At 39.6% G+C, this 22601-nt stretch overlaps 1 protein-coding gene across 1 annotated transcript; it reads right to left on the bottom strand.

The window, feature by feature from the left end:
• Nucleotides 1–14771: 14771 nt before the first annotated feature.
• On the bottom strand, nucleotides 14772–20024 carry DMRTA1 (DMRT like family A1). Its single transcript, XM_037167990.2, has 2 exons — nucleotides 19370–20024; nucleotides 14772–16130 (listed from the first exon to the last, which is right to left on the bottom strand). The coding sequence occupies exons 1-2, from the start codon at nucleotides 20022–20024 to the stop codon at nucleotides 15283–15285; spliced, it is 1503 nt and encodes a 500-aa protein (XP_037023885.2). The 3' UTR covers nucleotides 14772–15282.
• Nucleotides 20025–22601: the final 2577 nt, after the last annotated feature.

Raw genomic sequence — 22601 nt, 5'->3', positions numbered from 1 at the left:
CTTGAATACAAACCATGCTATGTTTTTAATAATTTCAACAATAAAATTCCCTCCTGAATTTTCCCCAAATTAACCTGAGCTAATTAATTTACCAGGTGCCTGTACATTGGGAAAAGAGAAATAATCATATTTTTCAGGGTTAGTGAACAATGGATGTTCCCTAGGAACCTAAATCGCCACTTCAATCCACCAGGCTGGCTGGAAAAGATTTAAAACAGGGAATGAAGTCTAATCATCAATAACTTTTTGGCTTAGGTTCACCTCATTATGAGCCCAACAGGTCCCCAGAATTACTCCATGTTTACTTTCTCGACTCAGGCAAGCATGATAGGAAGAGACATACTCTGCAACTGGTAGGATCTTCACATTGGATCACTCACTTATAGACTGAGGATGATTACAAAAAGATGTCAAATGGAGGTCTCTAGAACTCCTGCTCCTTATCAAAGTAGTGAAACGAAAGAAATAGAACATTCTTGCAGAGACTGCCAGAGTTGAGTCACCATCAAGGACTGAGAGGGTACTACCACATCCTCCTTCAACTCATCTACTTGGCCTTTGTATAAGGCAGATGGATTTTGAAGAAAACAGTGTACTGTAATTAAGTGGTAACTATATCTGCAGCTATATTTCCAGATGTGGTCACTTTACTGAAACAAATCAACACTACCCCTTTATTCTAGTTTAAGACTATAAATCTCAAAAATACTTTTCCCTGTACTTGTTAGTAAAGATCACCAAGAACAGTAACATATTTAAGTTCCTTCTCAGGGCTCTATTAGCTCTCAAGCTGTCTTCTATAAGTTCATCTGCTGAAAACTTGCTTGTGGCTCTAATCTACAGGACATCAAGCAAGCACACCGCATAGATAAATTATATTGATTGGCTAGTGAGCCAACAGTATCAAGTACACTAGATATCTTGTTAAGATATATGCATGCCAGAGCATGTGAGAATAAACATAATAATTCAGGAGTATATCATATCTGTGAAATTTCTAGGGAACAGTGGTTTGGTGTATGTTGAAATACCTCATATCACATAATGAACGTGTCTCTATCTGGTATCTGCTACCTCTAAGAGATGGGCTTACAAATTTTGGTTGCAAGAGACACCTCAATTTGGACATCTTACTTCAATCTGTGTGCCAAGTAACCCAATTAGCTGTCAGTTTTGGATCTAGATCAAAAGGAGGCTCTACAACAGAAAAAAGCTGCCATTCAACCTATCTGCCACTTGGGTCACATGACTCAGCATGTCCAGTGGTGCTTGAATTATCTACAGGAGTTGGAATCCTAAGGGAAAGTTTTGGCAGACCCCTATAAAGAAGTCACAGTGCACCTCTTAGACTTCGAAGTAAAATTATACTTTTCCTGCAGATAATTACTCATTTGAGAAACAGCTTCTGCTTTGTTCCTGGGTACCAGTAGAGGTCTAACACTTGATAATGGCTGTTAAATAACCATGTGATCTTACATACCCATAACAAGTAGGAGGTCATCTGACCCACTAAGCCCTCTGTAGTGTATTCAGTCAAGTGAAGGTGACAGATAGGTTTTTCTCCACAAGTTCCAAAGTCACAAATAGGTTGCATGAAAGTGGCTTAAATTTTCACGGCCATGGCTCCTGCTCCTGCCACATTTGGTGTGGCGCTGTCTCTCTCTCTCTCCCTGACAGCAGAATGAGGAAGAACAATTTGGTCTTTGTTCATACACAATTCCACATACTTATGTGGGCCTTCCTACAGTGGACAGCTGTGGCACTTCAAGTGTGACTCTGAAGGATCAGGGTGGACAAAGTCTTTCCACTGGGAAGAACTTCACGATGTACACCTGGCCATTATTTCCTGGAAGGATAGATGGATAAAGGAACATATCTAAAGTGAGTAATGAGCAGTGGCTAAGTATGGGTGGATGGTCAGCCACTTGGAAGAAATATGACCTGGAGAAGAGGTGTGGAAAGAAATATGAGAATATTTTTGTCCTATACAAATACTCACCAAATAAAACTTTATGACAGGAAAATCTTAATAATCATATATGTAAGGTTACTCATTCTTTTCCTAGTCCTTTTTTTATTAAATCATTTTATTGTTATTCTATTACACTTGTCTCAGTTTTTCTCCCTTTGTTTTCCTCCACCCAACCCACCCCCACTCCCACAGTCAATTCCCACACTGTTGTCCATGTCCACGGGTCATTCATACATCTTCTTTGTCTAGTCCCTTCCCCTTCCTTCCGCCATTATCCCCCTCCCACTTCCCCTCTGGTCACTTTCAGTCTGTTCCATGTTTCCATGCCTGTGATTCTATTTTGTTTGTTAGTTTATTTTGTTCATTAGGTTCTTCTTATAGGTGAGAGCAGAAAGAAAAGAGAAACTCCTACCATTAGTGGTAGCATGAATGGAACTAGAGAATGTTATGCTAAATGAAATAGGACAATCAGTGAAAGAATAATACCATATGGCCTTTTCCTATTATTTTATACCCATAATTGTTCAATTGGCTCATAAAAACTATGATCATGAAAGCAGAGATAAAACTTTTGTATGAGCTCAGCAACATGCATTTCCACTCACAAAGGCCAACTTGGCTATAGCTATGACTGAGTACCCACCCTGCCAAGAGCAAAGATCAAAACTCAGCACCTGAAATGGTATTATTCCTTGGGGGAACCAGTCAGCCACCTGGTAGCAGGTTGATTACATCAGATCACTTTCATCATTGTAGGAGAAGTTCTTTGTTCTCACCGGAAAAGACAGGCATGCTGGATATGGTTTGGTCTTTCCTATGGCCCATATTTCTGCTAAAACTACCATCTGTAGGCTTACAGAATGCCTTACTCACCTTCACAGGATTCCATACAACACTGCTCCTGACAAAGAAACGCATTCTATAGCAAATGAAGTACAGCGTAGGGCTCACATTCACAGCATTTTCTGATATCATGTTCTCCTCATCCTGAAACAGCTGGCCTAATAAAATTATGAAATGGCCTTTAAAAGACTCACTTATGGAACCAGCTGGTGACAGTATTTTATGGGGTTTAAATAATGTACTCCCAGATAGGGTAGGCTTTGAATCAGCTTTAAGTGTAATGATGTTTCTTCTATACCCAGAATTCAGGAGTCTAGGAATCACAGACTAGCTATGTGACTTTCTCATATTAATGTTAATGATTACCTAGCAATATTTTTCCTTTCTCTCCAAATTTTGAGAGTTTTGTTTGTTTGCTTGCTTGCATGCTTGTATATGTGTTTGGTTTTGGTTTAGAAGTCTTTCTTCCCAAACAGAGAAATCATTCCACCAGAAATTACAACATTGCAATGGAACCTGAGACTACCTTTGGCTACTTTGGGCATCTCCTGCCCCTGAACTAACAGAAAATAAGTTAGAGGGATTCTTGCCAGTACACAGGCAGATCCTCCAGAATGCCACCTAGTCTTCCTGTATGTTGTGGTAAAAGTTAATGGAAAGCTACAACAATCCAAAAAAGGAAGGACTGTAATGACACAAACTCTTCATGAATAAAGAGTTCGGTCACCCCACAAAGTAAGGAACCACAATTAACTTAGGCACTTGGTGGGGCAAAAAAAGACTATGAAATACAAGAGTGGAAAAAGGAAGTTATATATACCACCTCTGAGCCCATAACCACTTCCAAATATGAGGGCACTAGTAAATAAGAGCATTTATATATTCCTTCATTCTGTGTGTTTGTATATGTACATCGATTTTTCTCTCTCACTCACTTCTGTACTCTAACATAAGATTTATTAGTAGTAGTTAACTGTTGTAGACCACTCTGTCTGGTTCTAGGAATTGTATCTCGACCCCTTGTGGCTAAGAGCGAGGGAGGACCTCCGGAATGTGAGCCACAGGAGACAAAGCCTGTCTCTGGTAGCAAACACTGCCTCAGTTCCTCTCCCTGCCCCCAAAGCTTGGTCGGAAGTCAGTGATGGGTAAGACCCCTCACAACGGGGGCAACCTAGGCCAGACTCGATCACTTGGGAGGCCATCATGGAAGGACTGGAGGGGGAGACTGCAACATAGAGGGAGTAATGGACTCTTGCCCCCCACCCCAGCTTTGACAAAGCCCGAGTCCCCATGTTCTCTGGGAGAAGTGCTTCCTGGCTCTAATTCCCTTAAGCCTGAATACCTGTTGGGGAGAGGTGCAGCTCCTTGCCTTGCTAGAGCGGGTCCTGGGGGAAAATCTGTCATCACCAAGACTTCCTGATACACCTGTGAAATCTGCTGTAAGAGTGCTTTCATTCATATGTTAAGGGTTCAGGCAGGAAGCCCTAAAACTCTGTTCCTGACAGACTCTGACTCAAACTAAGCCCTCAGATTTCTTTGAAATGCTATCTACTGTTTGATTCTTGCCGCCCTGTATTCCTGTGTATTACAACCCAATAAAAGCCTTTGGAGGAAGGGGCTCAAAGCCTTTTTCCCCTGAGAAACTGGCCACTGCTCAAGGCCTTTTTCCTTTGGGAAAATGGCCACCTCTCCTCCCCAAGCAGATCACATGTCTCAGTCATGTTTACTCTCATCCGTGGCACATGGGGGGACTTGCGAGGAAAGTTGCCCCCACAGTTAACTTAATATGAGAGTGTATTTGCCAAGCTGACTGGTGCTGCAGAACTTGCTGACCAACAGTGGGAGCAGGCCCGCCCCCAGGTGCCTGTTTGCTGACTGCAGAGTTAGCTCTGCAAAGGCACTAGCTTCCCTAAACTCCCTTTGCAACTGCCTCCTTGGAGCCATTTGAGTGACTAGATGCGTTGGGCTTCACAGGTTTCCAATGAGTTCTCATTGGGTCCCACTTGCCTACCCATACCAATGCTCTAGGCAGATCCCTTAGTAACTCTTCTCTGATTTCCCAATTTCGCTCTCCCAGACTCTCACTTCCCAGCTCCCTCCATTTCTGTTAGGTCAAATTTCTTTCAACAACTCCCTTATTTCCATATATACTTAAAGAGACTGTTTGCCTAATGTAATGCTGACTGACAAATATAAATGAACACAAAACTATGATTTTGCTGTTCATTTACTCCACAAAGTCCTTTTAAAATCCAAATAATATGTACAATAATAGGCCATCAACATGCGGCTCACCTGTGAAATGAACAACCAAACAAGAAAACTAAAACTAAGACTATGTATTTCTCTGGTGATGCCTGCCTTTTGGATCTACGTCCGCTGGAAGTAGATTAAATGTAATTAGTGTCCTTGTTGAAATGCTGCCATAACAATAATATGTTAACACAAAGTAATCACAGTAAGAGTAATTTATTTAGCACACAGAATATAAACATTACTGTATTATGCTGTTTGTTATCTTTTATCTCTATGAACACTACAAGTTAGATGTTCTTATTCCTGCATTATTGAAAGAAAACAAACACCCAAGAGTTTAAGTACCCTGCCCAAGTTGTACAGCTAAGTTCATCATAGGTCCCTCCAAAGCGATTCTCCTTCTGGAAAACATATTTGCATATGCTTTATGAAAAATATATTAAAATTTATCACCAGTGTCCGTCCGTGTCCTTTTTGAGCTCTCTTCTTTCCTATGCCTCGTACACTCACTGACTTCCTGCTAACCTCTGCCACTGTGAACCCCTTGTAAATCTTGCTCCATTCTCTCTTCCTTTTTCATATGCTCCCAAGACACTGTCACATAGGAAAAGTTCTGATGAACAAAATTGCAGCACGTTTTATTGGCAAATAATGGCTGTATGTTTTCATATTCATGGTTTTAGAATTGAACATCATTTATTCATTTATTAAACAAATGATTATTATGTTTCTTATTGGCTTTATAAATGATTCAGTCCCAACACTAAAGCAATAATAAAAACTCCAATCAGTCAGGTTTCTGACTGGTAATTCCTACATGGTGTTTTCAATGAGTGAAGGATACATTATTACACGCGGCAGCCATTCCCCTCTTGGACAATTACTAAGTGCCAACATGCCCTTCATACGCTCCTCTGAATTCTGTCTCCATGTGACTTTTACCCTCTATACCCTCTGCATTATAAAGAATAAACCAAATTCATCTTGTCATATGCTAGCTTTTAAATGCTTTCATTTCTCCCATTGCTAAAACTCTTTCTGACAGAACACTACTATTGCCACTTCAATCACCAATTAGCATTGTTTGCCTCTCTGCTAACACTGCAGGTTTTAGACTCACTCTTACACATAGCACTCAAAACTGATCACACTACTTAAGCCAACATCTGACCACATGATAATCCAGAGCATATGGCACTATCATCTCCCTCACTCTACATATTTTAATCTAATGTAGTCTAAATATCAACTGACTTTTAGAACAGCCATGTTACATGGTAATTTCATAGTGAATTTACCAATCCATAAAGAACACTTCCTTTTTCTCATTAAAAGTGTTATAAATGCAGATCACTCTCCTTGTGGTCTATGAATGAAATTGATTTTTTAACCTTAAATTCTTGAATATTATACAGGTACAATATAATGGTTTTAGGGTGACAATAAACCATTTTAAAACTTGATTCTGGCCCTGGCTGGTGTGGCTGAGCGGATTGAGTGCCAGCCTGTGAACCAAAGCTTCACTGGTTCCATTCTCAGGGAGGGCACATTCCTGGGATGTGGGCCAGGTCCTCAGGTAGGGAGCACGTGAAGTGCAGCCACACACTGATGTTTCTCTCCCTCTCTTTCTCCTTCCCTTCCCATCTCTGTAAAAATAAATAAATAAAATCTTTAAAAAAAACTTTGATTCTGGACCTTTGTCTTAGAATTTTATGAACTTAACCCAAAGGCAAGAGAAGGAAAAGCAAACAAGCAAAACAGAGACATACTCATAAAGAGCAGGACGGCAGCTTGGTGGTGTAGGGATACAGGGATTGAACAAAAGGGGGAAAAAGAAAGAATAATGGACAACTGTGTGGTAATTGTGGGCTAAGAGGGGTGGGTAGAAGTGGAAGAGAGTATAGGGGAGATAAATGGTAATGGGAAAAAAGGCAATAAAAATAAAGAATGAAAACACAAATTAATTAAATAAATAAATGGGCCTATAGTGAACTAAAAAGGCAATCAACCAAAGGGGAGAAGATATTAAGGCACGACACCTCCAATAAGTGATTCATATCCAAAGTAGAGAAAGAATGCACCCAATTCAACAATAAAAATAATTTTTAAAAAACGGGCAGCACACCTGAACAGACATTTTACCCCCCCCCAAAACATACAAATGGCCAACAGAAATATGAAAAGATGTTCGACTTCCTTAGCTGTTACAGAAACACAAATCAAAATCACAACGAGATATCAGCTTCACGCTTATTAGAACGGCTATTATCAACAACACAAATAATAACAAACATCAGAGAGGGGTAGAGAAAGAGGAACCCTCATTCACTGCTTGTGGGAATGTAAACTGGTACAGCCACTGTGGAAAACAGTAGGGAGGTCACCAGGTGACCCCGCGACACTTCTTCTGGGTATCAAAAATTTGGCATTTGTTCTTAAAGACATATGTACACCTATGTTCACGGCAGTATTTATTCATGGTGGCCAAGGCATGGCAACTAGAGCGTCCTTTGACAAATGATTGGATAAAAGAGATGTGGTACATATATACAATGAAATACAACTCAACCATAAGAAAAGATGAAATGTTGCCATTTGGGATGACATTGATGAAACCTGAGAATATCCTACTAAATGAAATAAGTCATATGAAAAAAGTCAAGAACCATATGATTTCACTCATATGTAGGATATATAACTGAAAGCAACAAATTAACAAACAAGAAAAAAAACTCATACACAAACAGTATGATGTATTCTTAGAATTGTACACTTGAAACCTATATAATTTCATTAACCAATGTCACTACAATAAATTTAATAATTTTTGAAAAGAACATAATATAAAAAGTTTGATTTTGTCATCTAAGAGATTAGCTGCCATTCTCACATGTGTTATGCATGGTTAAGAAAACAGTGAATTTTATATCTTTGTTCTTTATATAGTTTATGATAAATATTTTATAAAATGTCAGGGAGAGGAATCTGAAATACCTCCTGTCTTGGCCACTGTAAATAATGCCATAATGAACATAGGGGTCCATACACTTGAAACTTCTGTAATCTTATTGACCAATATCACTCCAATAAATTTAATTTTAGAAAATGAATCAAAATAAGATAAAATATCCCCTGGTTGACATGGATTTCCTCATCAATATTCTTTGACATTCTTGTTCAACATTTTATAAATTTCCTCCAAATTTTAGCAATAGCTAGTCCACTTTTCTTGATGAAGTTGTCTATTGAAAGGATTTTAATAAATATTTGACATTTTAAAGCAGGTTTCTGACATGTATTTTGATAAAGCCACATTTTTGCATCCACTTTAAAACTATGAACATCCTCATAAGACTACATAACATGGCCATTTTGACTCAAGGCTATGTAGCAGTCTAAAAAAATTACAATGTCAGTTTCATTTCAGTTACCAAATTTGCCAAGGGGAGAAAGAGACATCTTCATAGTCCCCAGCACTTGTGGCCTCTTTCCCTGAGTCTCCCATGGCCAACACGGAATTCAGAAAGGGGAACTGGTAATGAATTCCTCTCATCTGAGTAATACTTAGCAGGCAAAAACAAATAAGCAAAACAGTTATTTTAAAGTTTGGCACGGCTGCTCTGAAGTATTACACCAAAACAGCTCCAATTATAAAGGGAAGATAAATAACTAAGTGCCTAGCTTTGCATTATAATAGGAATTTTTGGAGATGTAAGGGAGGGGAGAGAAGGAATGTATCGGAATGGGAATTTTTCCCACTACCCTTAACATAAAGGGTGAGTATCACACTTAAGAACAAGGCTGCCCTAAAGAAAAATTTGCTTTTCTGAAGCTGATGACACACTGTGTCTCATTTTGTTCATCTTCTGTTCACAGACGTATATAATAAGGTGCTTTTTCTTAAGCTTATCTTATATTCTGAAGGCTTTTTAATTTCAAAGATTAAAGAATGTCTAAAAATGTACTTTTTAAATTTTTATTACCTATTAGCTATCCCCATCCCCCAGCTTAAAAATACATTTTAAAAATAAAGAGTTGAGGACTTCCGCCAAGATGGAGGTTTAGCTGGATATGCCTGCCTCCTCACACAACCAAGTTTAGGGACAACTAAATATTAGCATCACAAAACACAACCAGAACACGGAAAACTGAACTTTTCGGAAGTCCGCTAACAACAAATTCTTCAGCCTGACCGGTAAGGGGCGAAACCAGTGTCCGGTGAGGACTTACAAAGGAGGGCTCGGTCGGACCGGCGCGGAATCCGCGCGCGAATCCAGTCACGCGGGTTCCAAACCCAGGATTGGACCTGGTGAGCCGCCGAGCAGCCCACCGGGGAGCGACACAGTGGGGAGGCGGTGGCAACGAGTTGACTGTGGTTGCCTGGTTGCGCGCGAGTGAGGGAGTGAGCGGTTGGACCAGCCCGGCGGCGGCAGCTGCGGCGGCAGCTGCGGCGGCGGCGGCGCGCCATTTTCCGCTCTGACCACGCCCCCACATACAGCGTCACAACCCAGCGACCTGGGACTCCAAGGCGCCGCTTGTCCCACTTAAAGGGCCAGAACAGACCAAAAATGTCGCAGGCAGAACTCAAAGCCCCAGAGATAAATCTAAATGACGAAGAAATAGCAAAACTCTCAGACGCACAGTTTAAAACACTGGTCATCACCTTTCTCACAGATTTGGTGGATTACAGCCACAAATTAGAGAAACATATGGAGGCTAAATTAAGGGAAATGAATGGAATTCCACAGGAATCCCATAGAGATGAAAAGGAAACTGGGACTCAAATCAATGCAATGGTCCAGAAGAAAGCAAATAATGGACAAGCAGAAAAGAGTCAAGGAGCAAGAATTCAAAGAAATGAGGAGAGTCTTAGGAACCTCCAGGACATCTTTAAATGCTCCAATATCCGAATTATAGGGGTACCAGAAGGGGGAAAGACACAACCACCAGTGGAAAAACTATTTGAACAAATAATAAAAGAAAATTTCCCCAATCTGGCAAAGGAAATAGACTTCCAAGAAATCCAAGAAGCCCAGAGAGTACCAAAAAAGTTGGACTCAAGAAGAAACACACCAAGGCATATTATAATTACATTAGCCAAAATTAAAATGAAGGAAAGAATCCTGGAAGCAGCAAGAGCTAAGGGGACAATCACCTACAAAGGAGTCCCCATCAGGCTGTCAGCAGATTTCTCAAAAGAGACCTTACAGGCAAGAAGGGGCTGGAAAGAAATATTCCAAGTCATGAAATCTAAAAACCTACAACCAAGATTGCTCTACCCAGCAAAACTTTCATTTAGAACGGAAGGACAGATAAGGTGCTTCTCAGATAAGACCAAATTCAAGGAGTTCATCATCACCAAGCCCTTATTATATGAAATGTTAAAGGGACTTATCTAAGAAAAAAGAAGATAAAGAAACATGAACAGTGAAAGGACAACAAACCCACAGTTATTAACAACCACACCTAAAACGAAAGCAAACTAAAAGGACAGCTAGAGCAGGAGTGGAAACATAGAAATGAAGATCTCAAGGAGGGTTAGCAACGAGGGGAAGAGATGGGGGGGAGAAGGTACAGAAAACAGGTAGCATAGACAGTAGATAGAAAATAGATGGGGGGGCGAGAATAGTTTGGGAAATATAGAACCTAAAGGACTTGAGACACATGGACATAAACTAAAGGGGGGTAATGGTGGGGTTGGGGGAGCAGGGTGGAGGGAAATGGAGGGGGAATAGAACAACTGTAACAGCATAATCAATTCAAAAAAATAAATAAATTTAATTAATTAAAAAAAAAAAAAAAAAGAAATGCTACCGAACAAGAGGTCCGAGGGATGGGGGGGGAATACAAAAAAAATAAATAAATAAAGAGTTGAATGACTAGGATACCTCACAAATAGTACTCTTAGTTCTAAGTTCATAGTTAGAATTTTCCAGGAGGGGCAGTCTTAAAATCCTTAGCATCCTTTTGTCTCAGAAGTTGCCGGGGAAAACAGATTTGACACTAACCTGTTTTCACAGAAGAGCTAGAAGAGCTTAGAGCAGGAGGCCTGTGCACTGAATCAGATGAATTTCAAAGACCATTCCTGAGACTGACTGGGCAATAATCCTCATCCAGCCATGAGGAGGCTTGTGTGACTTCCACACAAGACTCCATCAAAGTGAACATAAGCCTCCTCTTGGTCCATGCCATTCATGATAGACGTAAACGTTGTTTACCAAACAGAATGAACTTCCTTCCCTAAACGCACTGCGGGGAGACAGATGTTCTCCCTCTTCCTCTCACCCCTAATTAGAGACTTAGGAGTTCAGGTCTCAAGCAGCATCCATGGGCATAAACATCAAGATAATAAAGAATTCACTAGAATAACAACAATGTCAAATAGTAACAATAATGGTTGGTTGTTTTTGTAGACTGAGGCCTGTCTGAAAAAGAGTCCAATCATTGTTAATATAACAAGAACAGTTTGCTCGTCATCTACCTAACCTGGTAGCCAAGGAGAGTGGGAATGCCTAAACGATGCCAACTTCACTGTACTAGTCAGTGGGGGCAGTAGATGCCATTAAGTGAGCATGTGTACTCTGGGTCACATTCAAAATGAGTGAGCAAGTAGAACAACAAATCTGCATCAAATTTGGCGTTCAGCTTGAATATTCCTCCACAGAAACTCTTTGAATGATTCAGAAGGCCACAGCTATGGGCAACTGGTGATTGGCAGCTCCATCATGAAATGCATCTGCTCATGCATCATGTCTCATGAAGAGTTTTTGGCGAAACATCAAATCACCCAGGTGACTCAGCTCCGTACAGTCCAGATTTGGGCCCTGCAACTTCTAGCTTTTTCCAAAACTAAAATCACCTTTGAAAGGAAAGAGACTGCAGACTAATGATGAGATTTAGGAAAATACTACAGATGCAGCAGATGGCAATTGGGAGAACTGTGTGAGATCCCAAGGGGCCTACTTCAAAGGGGACTGAGGCGTCATTGTCCTATGTACAATGTTTCTTGTATCTTGTATCTTCCTCATAAATGTCTCTTCATAAATTGTTCATATTACATAGCTGGATACCTTCTGGACAGACCCCGTACATGGTAACATAGACTGTGTGCATCCTGAAGCAAGGTCTTGTACCTTAGTCACCTCTTTGTGTCCTGTGTCTAATACAGTACCTGGCACGAAGTAAATGCTTAACAGTTTGTTAAATAAATAAATTCCTAAGCTAATACTTTCTTTTTATCTTTTATTTAAGTCAGTCAGTGGAAAACTATTACTTGAGCTCCTGTTATGTACTGGGTACTGCACAAAGCTGTGAGTGGACAAATGAGTCTTTCCTCTAACCTTGTAGTCTAATTGAAATTGGTGAAGTACCTTACACTCCTGCTCGTTGACAGTATTATTGTAACACTGGGGATGAATGACACTACTGCCAAGCCACTATTTCCTCACATACAATTTAATGGTTGAACAAATGACCTATTCTATAGAATTATTTGTTATAAAATTATTGCAAAGGGCATGAAACATATAAATCATCACATAAATAAAGTTTTAAGATTATAAAATTATTTTTTAATTTGAATACTGCTCAAAATAGAAGTTCTTCCAGTCCGGAAGTAATTCAGTCTCTCAAGTGGATACATTCACATCGTTATATAGAAAGCACACAAAAAATTTAGCGAATCTAGCACTGTTATATTTTAATCCAGATCTCTATTGTAAAATGTAGCTTCCTTGAGAATGCAATATTTTGTTTGATATCTTTTATAGAATCTAGCACTCTAAAAAAACAGCATTCAATAACTGAATTAATTCAATTGAAACAACTTAAGAGTAACATTTAGGTTAAGAATCTACCCTAAAAGGCATTTAGGAGATTCAAGAACCCCAAGAAATTACATGCAAAATGGTGTGTTTGAAGGCCACTTTTAGAGAATTCTTTGGTTTCATCAGTCTCATAGAGTTCTATTATCTGAAATGGTTTCCTTCACTCTATGTGTAGTAATTAAACATCAGCTACTTGTCAAGCATTGTACTATAGTTCCAGCTTAGTATCTTTATTAATAATGAATAACGATTGAATGAAATTTTTATAGGATCTGCTTTCTCAAATTCATGCCTTTTAAATTACTGCATCCTGTATCAAATATATTTGCATCTCAAGTCAACACTAAATACTGTTCAGTCATTTACAATATTTGCTGGAAAATATATACTTTAGAAATATATTCTCATTTGGCTTCATGGAACAGCCTTCATATGACAAAACTGGCAGGACGTGGGTAAATAATATGAGGGGGGACTCCCCTCAGTACAGAATTATCTTCTGGAGGCAGGCCCCTTGTAGGTGAGTGTTCTAGAAACCCATCTGTATCAGTGTACCAGCTGGTGTTGTTGTGAGAGGCTGCATTAAGCATCAGCACATTTTTTAAGACGACACATTTGCCCATTTTATGATAGATGACTTATGAGCACACCTGCTCACACTGTGCTCAGTGTTCTGTAGTATTTGACCAAAAACAGTATGACCCTTGTGCCCACCCTCCCTATTCACTCAATCTCACTCCAAGCAACTTTTTTTTTTTGGTTTCTGCGGATGAAAAAAATTCTCAAAGGGAAGCGTTTTACCTATTTGGATGAAGAGAAACAAAAAATGGCAGAAATACTAAAAGGTATCAAAATCAACAAGTTCAAAAACTGTCTTGAGCAGTAGAAAAAAATGTCCCAATAGGTGTACTGCATCAAATGGAGAGTACTTTGAAGGTGACTGAAATTTAAACATGTAAGAACAAATACACAATTTCTTATAAAAAGTTCTATTTTTTTTCCTGGGTCCTCCTGCCCTTTTGTGTATGTGCACACACACACACATACAAGATTTAAGAAATCTCTAGTGAGTCATGCTGCTCACACTGTTTAAAACTACTGTTGTTTAAAAATGATTTGTAAAAAAAATTTCATAAAGTTGCTTTGTAAGCAATTTTCTCAAGAACTTCCCCTTCCAATGACTGAAATAAACAGCTTTCAGATGCTCCAAATGAAAGATGAAAAGTATTTTTAAAATCTCAAGAAACCTCTAACATTTAATGACAATGTTTCTTCTTTGGAAATATTATCATCTTTCCTCAATGCATTAAGCATCCTCTATTTAGAATCAATCAATACCATCTTAACAGCTATTTAAATTTTCTGAATAATGTCATTTTTACCTTTGAGAATGACTGCCATATTCTTGTGACAAATATAAAAAAGAATATTTCCCAGACCTGGGCACAGAGCACTAAGAGATTAAAATTCTCATCCACAGTAGAAATTCACTTTATAATATCAAAATTTCTATGTAGCATGATCTAAGGTTGCTATTTCAAAACATAGCTTATATGAATTATGAAAATTAGGAAACCATTGGTTGGCTTCTAATGTCTCTACTCTCTCAGAACTGAGTTGCAATTAGTGATAGTGGCCAGGAGATGGCAGAGTCTCATTTCTTAAGATTTGCTCCATTGGCCTTTGCCTAATTCACAACGTTCACTTAAAAATAAAAATATTTTGTTAATGGCCCTCTTATCACAAATAACACAGACATGATGAAAAATAAGACATGCAGAAAAAATAAGAAATTTAAATTTCTCAAAATTTTTACTTATTACTAATAATTTATATGTGAATAAAATATTTTTAAATACTCTGAATAACATTTTTCTTTCCAATGTACAAGGAACAAAATGAAAGTAGTTTAAAACAATAATTATTTAGAAGTACCCCAACTTTTCAATTCTTCCTTTTGGTTATTTTTACATAATGCTGGACTGTTTTATACTTACACATGTATCTTACAACTATGAATTCCACTTTTCAATAAAATAAAAACAAATATAGTTTTAAAATAGAAATTTTACAATGTGTATTTTAGGGAGAAAATTTACTAATTTGAAGTAAAAAGTATTTCCTGAAATGGCTTTATTCAAGGCACGTGTAATATTTTCAATGCTTCTTTTTGTTTGTTGTTGTTGCTGTCTTACTTAATAAATGCTAAAGAAATCTTTAGATCTCAAGTTTATTAGATTGCTTGTTTAAGAAGAACAGCATCCTTAAGGCTTGGCAATCCGCTCACACACATAGTGAGCACAGTGATAGATGGAGGTGTGAGTGTGGGGGTTCTATTGCCTGCCCCCTACACAGACTCCAGAAAAGGGAGAACAGGCAAATGCACTACAGGTGGTTTTGATTCAGCCTGGAATACAGTCTGCTACCAGTTACAGGGTCTTTACTAGGAAGGTAGGAAGAATCCCTAATCATCCCTGAAAAGGCATAATCCAAAGCTGGGTGAAAAGGCAGTGCTGGTACCAACCCAGGAGTTAGGTAGGGAGACATGAAACCAGACAGCCCTCTTCCTGCAGAGGAATATGCCAGTCGCAAGGGACTGATACCTAGTCTAGGGCTTACGCTGTAGAGACTCGAGTCACCTCCATAAGAAGTAGAAGTGGTTTGAAGAGGAGCAAAAGCTGATTTATTTCCCAGAGTTCCAAAACCAATTCCAGCTAAACTAAAATTTGAAGGTCTCTGGAAAGCTGTATTTCCCAGTTCTGCTGAGCTTGCTAGGTTCCTGGTGTCTGGTTGATGTTCCTTCCCATTTAGGACCTGTTCAATAGCTTGAACCACATCCCCTCTGCAGAACTGTAGAATGCCTTCTAGCCGGCTGGGCCTGTAACTTGGGAAAATCTTGGTAAGGATATCCAGAGGATCCCTTGGTCTTGTGGACACCGTGGGAAGTCTGGATCTGGCAGCAGTGAGGTTTTTGGCCCACTCACTTTCATTTCCTGATTCCAGGTCAGAGGATGACAGAGACCTGGGACTCTCTTCACCTCCTGATTGCTCCCCACGGTGAGGATACAGAATGCTATCATCCTGGTTTGAGTTTTCTGAGACAGATGACATAACATTTTGTTTTCCAACTACACCAACGGACTCTGGAGATGATTCCAGGGTCAGCTGGTGAGATTTGAAGACTGGTTCTTTTTGTCCACTCTGGCATGAATCACATCTACTCTCTTTTTGTTCTGGGGAAAGAGAAAAAAGGCATCACATAAAGGGAAAATTTCCCAGAACATAGTGTTCCCCACTCAAAAACAGTGCTAGGTAAAAAATTCATTCTCTCATATATTTATAATATTTCTGCTGTAATAAATTTTAATGAATAAAAATTTTAAAATATCATTTTGGAATGCCGGTGTTATAATAGTGGGAAATGCTATTTATTATGCCATTTCAAGATCACAAAATTATATAACATATAAATGCAGTAGTTATTTCGGAATCAGTAAAGAGAGTCTATTGTTAACCTCTAACTGTTAATGTAACACCAATATTCCATGCACTTTGCCCCATCTTGGCAACTTGAGGTTTTCCTAAATGTTGCCCAAATTTTATTGTTACCGAAGAGTCTTTTTTTCATAGTGACACCATGCTAAAAGAACTAAATAATTATGTTTAGATAATAAAGCAAAAGAAGAAACAATCAATATGAAAATAGATATTCTGCTTAATCACTAATTCTACATCTTTACAACTGCTTTTTTAATGCTCACATTTCAGATTCCAATTGTTACATGAATAATGTGGAAAAATAACAAAATTGTTTACTTCATATAAAATCTAAACCAATAATGACTTCTGCTCTACCAATCTAAGATCATACAACCTACATATTTCATTTTATGAGAGTTGATACAGAGTTGGTTTATAATCCTCTGTGAAACGGACTTTCTTTTTCAATCCCTAGGAAAATATCACGAAAAGAGGTTATAGTCAAATTGTATCTAAAGGAAAATTAGAAACTGCACTATTGCACTGCTGACATCTGTTGGATCGTCAAAGTATGTGATAAAAATAACATATTAGATATTTGCTTCAAATCACAACTTTTTTCAATATTAAGGAAAAATATTTTATACAACTTGATTTTCTACCTCAAATGTTGAGCATATGAATATTAATAAAGCAAGAATATCTTTAGGAAAATAATTATGCATATAATCAATAAAAAACTCTTATTTTGGTTTATCCTATAGACATACTTATTTTCTGTTTCCATTTAAAAAGAGTAAATTGTCTAGCGGGGTACTCAGAATATCTCAGTCCCACTTTCTTCTACAAAGTTAATGAATGCAATGAAACAAACATTGCCTAAAGCAGCGATCTGCAACGACAGTTTGCAAAATTCCTATGTTTCTTCAAGGAGAGGTCCTAAATTCTAAAGAAATAGCTACAGTTCATTTTAAATTTAAAGTAAGCGTACAATTTAACACTTTGATCATTAAAATGTCATTAGAGCAAACATCTAACAAAAGATGTTGCTCCTGCAAAATGACAGATTCTCTCTAGCATTTTCAGTTTCAAATTAAAACAATAAAACTCTTCTGATGAAATCTGCCAAGAGGAGATAGACTGGCACAGGTCTGCCATTCCCTTGACCGCAGAACATGGGAGGTATCAAAATATCATCTCGAAACCAATTTATGTATATTTTTTGTTATTTTATTGTATTCTGGAGTATAATATAAGCAATGAAATACCAATTGCATAAAACTACCTAGAACATAAGGTGTCTTCAAAACACTGTGATTTAATTTATATCATCTCTGTTTTCTCAACTCTTATAGCTCATTTTACTTCTTTTATCATTGTTTACTTCTTTTATCATATCTTATAGTTTTTGGATACATAAACTTTTCCTCGTTTTGACTGTAAGGTTCTTTTGTGTGTGCAAATCTGATTCACCTCTGAATTAGCCTTCTTAGTCTTTGTCTCATGAACAAATAATTTAAATAGAATTTCTCCCTACAGATAGTGTGTGAGAGGCAGCAGTCAGTTCAGAAAAGCCATGAAACTAGTATTTCAAAGTGGGGGGGGGGGCAACTGAGGCAAAGAATAAAATAAATTAACTGATCCTATAACACAGGACACTTTGGTACCCCTCCAAAAATATATATATAAATCAGGGTCACCAGCCAAATCTGTCAATTTAGTTTACAGAATTTTAACTTTTACTTCTCTTTTTTAGTAGTTTTGTTTAATAACTTTGCTCTTCAGCTCTCTTTGAATTTTAATGAGAAATGTTTAAAGTCTGTTTTATCTACTAAAATAAACCAAAAGATGGACAAAAATTGGCATAAGTGAGAAATTATGTATGTCTTATTTAAATAGCGATAGTCTCTTTTCAAAGGTACATCCTGTGATCTAAGATCTGCAATTTTCACAATCCAGGGACTTTTTCTAATTAACAACTTAATGTGTCATTATCACATAATCTCATATGACACAACCCATCTTGGATTTATACAAAAATACTGAAATAACATTTTCACTGCTACTGGGTACTGTGGAAGACTATGGCATTCACTAAAATACAGTGCGATTTTCATTAGCTGGAAAAGTTTATTTGGGATAACCCTAGTCAAATATATATTTATCAACCACAAATAACAATATATGAAAGAGACTTTTGGTTGATAGCTAAGGGAAAAAAATTAAAACTCATTGGATAAGAAATCCCTAATACTGGACTTTGAAATTCTTATAAATGTTTTTACAAATCTGGAATACTTAACACTTTTTTTTTTCCTATGGGAAGAGTTGAAACTTCACATTACAGCATGTTACACCTTAGGGGGCTGACCATGGGGACGAGGGGTGGAATGCTTAAAATTCTGAAGCATATTGGATGAAAGGGGGTTTTGGCAGATTTCAGTCTCTTCCCTACTTCTAGCTGGCTCCAAAAATGTGCCCCAAAGGTAAAGAACTGTACCCTCAACTATCAGTGAGTTCCTCAGACAAGATCAGAAGGGTACCTTTGGATTTACAGCTGAAAACAGTACAGAGCAAGCTCAAAAGGCAGCACCTCTCACTAACATTCTCACTCAACGCCCACTGGAAGTTCTGCTCACACAGAGTCATAGAAACTTGGGTGCAAATTCCATTCCTAGCGTGAGGGGCTCATATGATTACTCACCCTTCACTTTTTTCACTTTTTCATTATCTTATCCTATCACCTGAAGGAACAGAAAGCTTTTCCATGAATGTGGTGGGTTTCAGCCACTCTCACTAATGTCCTATCGCAGAACCCACTCGCATTAACGTCATACTGCAGAGCCGTTTCCCACAACTTAAACCAGGGCTTCTTCTAAACCACTTGCGTCGCCCGCCTCCAGGGCACGGCTGCTTGTTTCAAAAAGTTTTTCTCCAGAACATCTTCTTTTTATTCTTTCTTTTTCAAAGAGGAAATAAAAAACCAACTCACCTTGCTTTTCCTCCGTATTATCTAGCTGGAAAACTTCGAAGGCAGGGGTCGCCAGACCACTAGCCGGCGTCCAGGTATCAAGTCCCCGCGCAGGGGCCCCCGCAGGGTCGCTCGCCGCCCGGGAATTCTCGGTTCCGCTGCCGCCTCCGGAGGCGCGAACCCCGGGCCCCGAGGGTCCCGGGTACAGGAACCTCTGCAGCCCCCGGGCCTCGTTCTCCTCCTGGGCCTGCTGCCTGCGCAGCGCCACCTGGGCGGCCATGACGCGCTGGCGCTCGGCGATCAGGGTGCACTTGGCGCAAGCACAGTCGCGCCAGCGGCAGAAGCGCTTGTGGCCCTTGAGCGCCGACACGACGCCGTGGTTGCGACAACGGGCGCACTTGGGAGTCCGCGGGTAGCCGCAGCCCACCGCGCCCACCCCTCTGTCCAGCGCGGGAGCCGGCGGGCAGCCCCCGCTTCCCGCGGCGGGGGCGGTAGCGGCCGCGGCTGCCCGGAGAAACAGGTTGGGAGGCCGCAGGAAAGTCGGGGGGACCGGAATCCCCGGGGGCACCGGCAGCGCCGGCGAGGGGGGTGGAGGGGCCGCTGCCACCAGTCCCAGGGCCAGGCGGGGCCGGGCGCTGCCGCCGCGGTCCCGGCCACCGCACCGCGACTGCTCCATCCCGCGGAAGCGTCCGGCGACCCGTAGCCACGGGCGGGTGTGCGGTCCGCAGCGGGCCCTGCAGGGGCGCGGGGCGGTGGGGCCGCCCTGCTCCCCTCTCTTCCCACCCACGGGCGGGCGGAATTTGACACAACTTCTTCAGAGACTTGGGCACCACCGCCTCCGCAGCTGGAGACTCTAAGAGGTGCAGAAACTCTGAGCTGCTCAGAGTCCCGGGGCGCTGCGCGGACGCCCGAGTGCTCCCTGAGCTTTCGGAGCGGAATGGAAGCCCAGAAACGCTACCCCGCCCACCGGGTGGGTCTCCGGCCAGGCTCTGCAGCCCCGGAGCGGGAGCGCCAGGGGCGGAGAGTGGGGACCGTCTGGGGGGAGGGGCCACGGGAGACCCGAGAATCCGTGCTGATGGGCTGCCGATCTCCCTTCCCAAAGAAGCCCTTTCTCCACTTGTTTCCTCACGAATTCCTCCTCAGCGTTTAGTTTTGTTCAATAATCTTCACAGGCCTTTCCCATTCATCTTACTGCCCTTCGTACATTAAGCAATTGTAAGTTCTCCTTTCCCTAGTTCTGGTCTTCTAAACTAGCTTGAAGATTTGGATTTGGAGTTGTCCTTTTCCTTCCTTCTCCCAGATGAAGTCTTCAAGATGGTCACATGGTCAGTGTGAATGCAAAAGCACAGCTTGACAGGCTGCAAATGCTACCCAACTGAAAGATGCTCTATTTTAAGTGGATCTTAGAGCTGTGTCAAAACCACGGGAAAAAAATTAAGGAGATCAATTCAGATTCAGACTCTTCTAGCACATATGTTTATTTACACATGCACATTTGGATTCTGTGTATTATTAAATTCTGAAATGCTACCTCCCAAAGAAATCTTTATGAATTTATCTGGAATTATTTATTAACAATTTTGTTAACGCTGTTTCAAAAATACTTCACATATCTGTTGTAAATTATGGGGGAAGGTCATTTAGACCATTCTTGAAATATGCATTTAGTTCCTTTAACTTTAAGAAAAGATCATGTTCCTTTAACCAATAGAGCATTTGAGGCAGAAAATCCATGAGTACTTGTTCTTAATGGAAAGGAGAGTCAGGGCTTTGTCATTCTTCAGGATAACTGCCTTGACAGACAATTCATATTCCAGCCTTAGATGGAAAGTAATACTGACATTTTCTACCATCCCATCTATTGGCATCCAATGAGGAAGCTCCTGCCAGTCAGTCTGAGCTTTCTCCTGCCTTCCTGCTGTACACCACCACTACCATCACCGTCTTCCCATATCCACACTGCGATACCTGTCACTGAGGTTTTCTACCCTTCCTACACATTGGAACTATCTAGGGAACTTTTAACAGATACAGACACTCCAATACAAATACTCTGATTCTTGTAGTCTAAGGTGTTTAAACTCTGAAGGTAATGTTATATACAACCAAGGTTTAGAAGTACCACTCTAGGAATTCCTAACTTAAGCAAATTCTATAATACCCAAACTTTCTCACACTTCTGTATCCTTGCTTGGGTGACTAAAATCTAGTTATTCCCTAACAGTGGCACTCACATTCAAAGTTTGAGAAATGAGGTTTTAGTGCTATATGGATCATAAAAATGCAATGTATTACCTAGTGAGAAAAGAGTTCCCTATTTCTCTTAAGACCTGGTTACAAAAAGGAAAATGTGAAGCTTTGTTTAACTATTCTTTTAGAACTTTTAAAGACTTGCTTTTAACAAAAAAGGAAATTTAAAAGAGACTCATCAAGTAACAGTATTTTCCTGGAATTTAACACTATTTGATTATCAAAGTTACTTTCCAGTTATGGCAAGTGATATTAATTTTTGTGCAAAGAAATGAAAATAGTTTTAAGTAAGCACTTTTAAATAAAATATGTCTATTTAAATAAAAAACTAATGAAATGTGTGTAAGATTGAAAGCTAATAAACTTTGGTGATAAAAAATAAAGATCTAAGTAAATGAAGAGATATATTGTGTTCATGGTCAGAAGACTCAACATTGTTAAAACATAGTTCTACTTAAATTGATATGTGAATCAATTCAACGCAATCAAAATTCCAGCAGAACTTTCTAGTATAAAACTTCAAACCCGTTCTAAAATTCATGTGGAATGCAAAGGGAAGACCTAGAATAGCCAAAACAACTTTTGAAAGAGATAAAGTTGCAAGGCTAACTATATCTTATTTTGAGAGTTATTACAAAATTATAGAAATAAAAGTGGTGAAATATTTGTGAAAAGATAGAAAAATAATCCAATGTGACAGAATGGAGAGTTTAAAAAATAGACAACCAATTTTAGACAAAGGTAAAAAGACAAAAATATAACCAGCTGTGTCCAATCTGTGGCCCACGGGCCGCATGCTGCTATGACTGCAGCCCAACACAAAATTGTAAATTCACTTAAAACACTATGAGATCTGTTGGTGATTATGCGTCGCAGTGTATTAACTGTGCAGCCCAAGGCAGCCCTTCTCCTTCCGGCGTGGCCCAGAGTCGCCAAAAGGTTGGACACCCCTGTTAGAGGGAGAGTGAAAGACAGACAGGAAAGATTACAAAGGATCAAAAGA

The sequence above is a fragment of the Artibeus jamaicensis genome, unplaced genomic scaffold (genome assembly GCF_021234435.1).
Source record: "Artibeus jamaicensis isolate MK-2021 breed Jamaican fruit bat unplaced genomic scaffold, CSHL_Jam_final scaffold_1964, whole genome shotgun sequence".
Classification (NCBI taxonomy): Eukaryota; Metazoa; Chordata; class Mammalia; order Chiroptera; family Phyllostomidae; genus Artibeus; species Artibeus jamaicensis.
The sequence above is the reverse complement of the archived record's forward strand: the minus strand, read 5'-3'. Positions and strand labels throughout refer to the sequence as shown.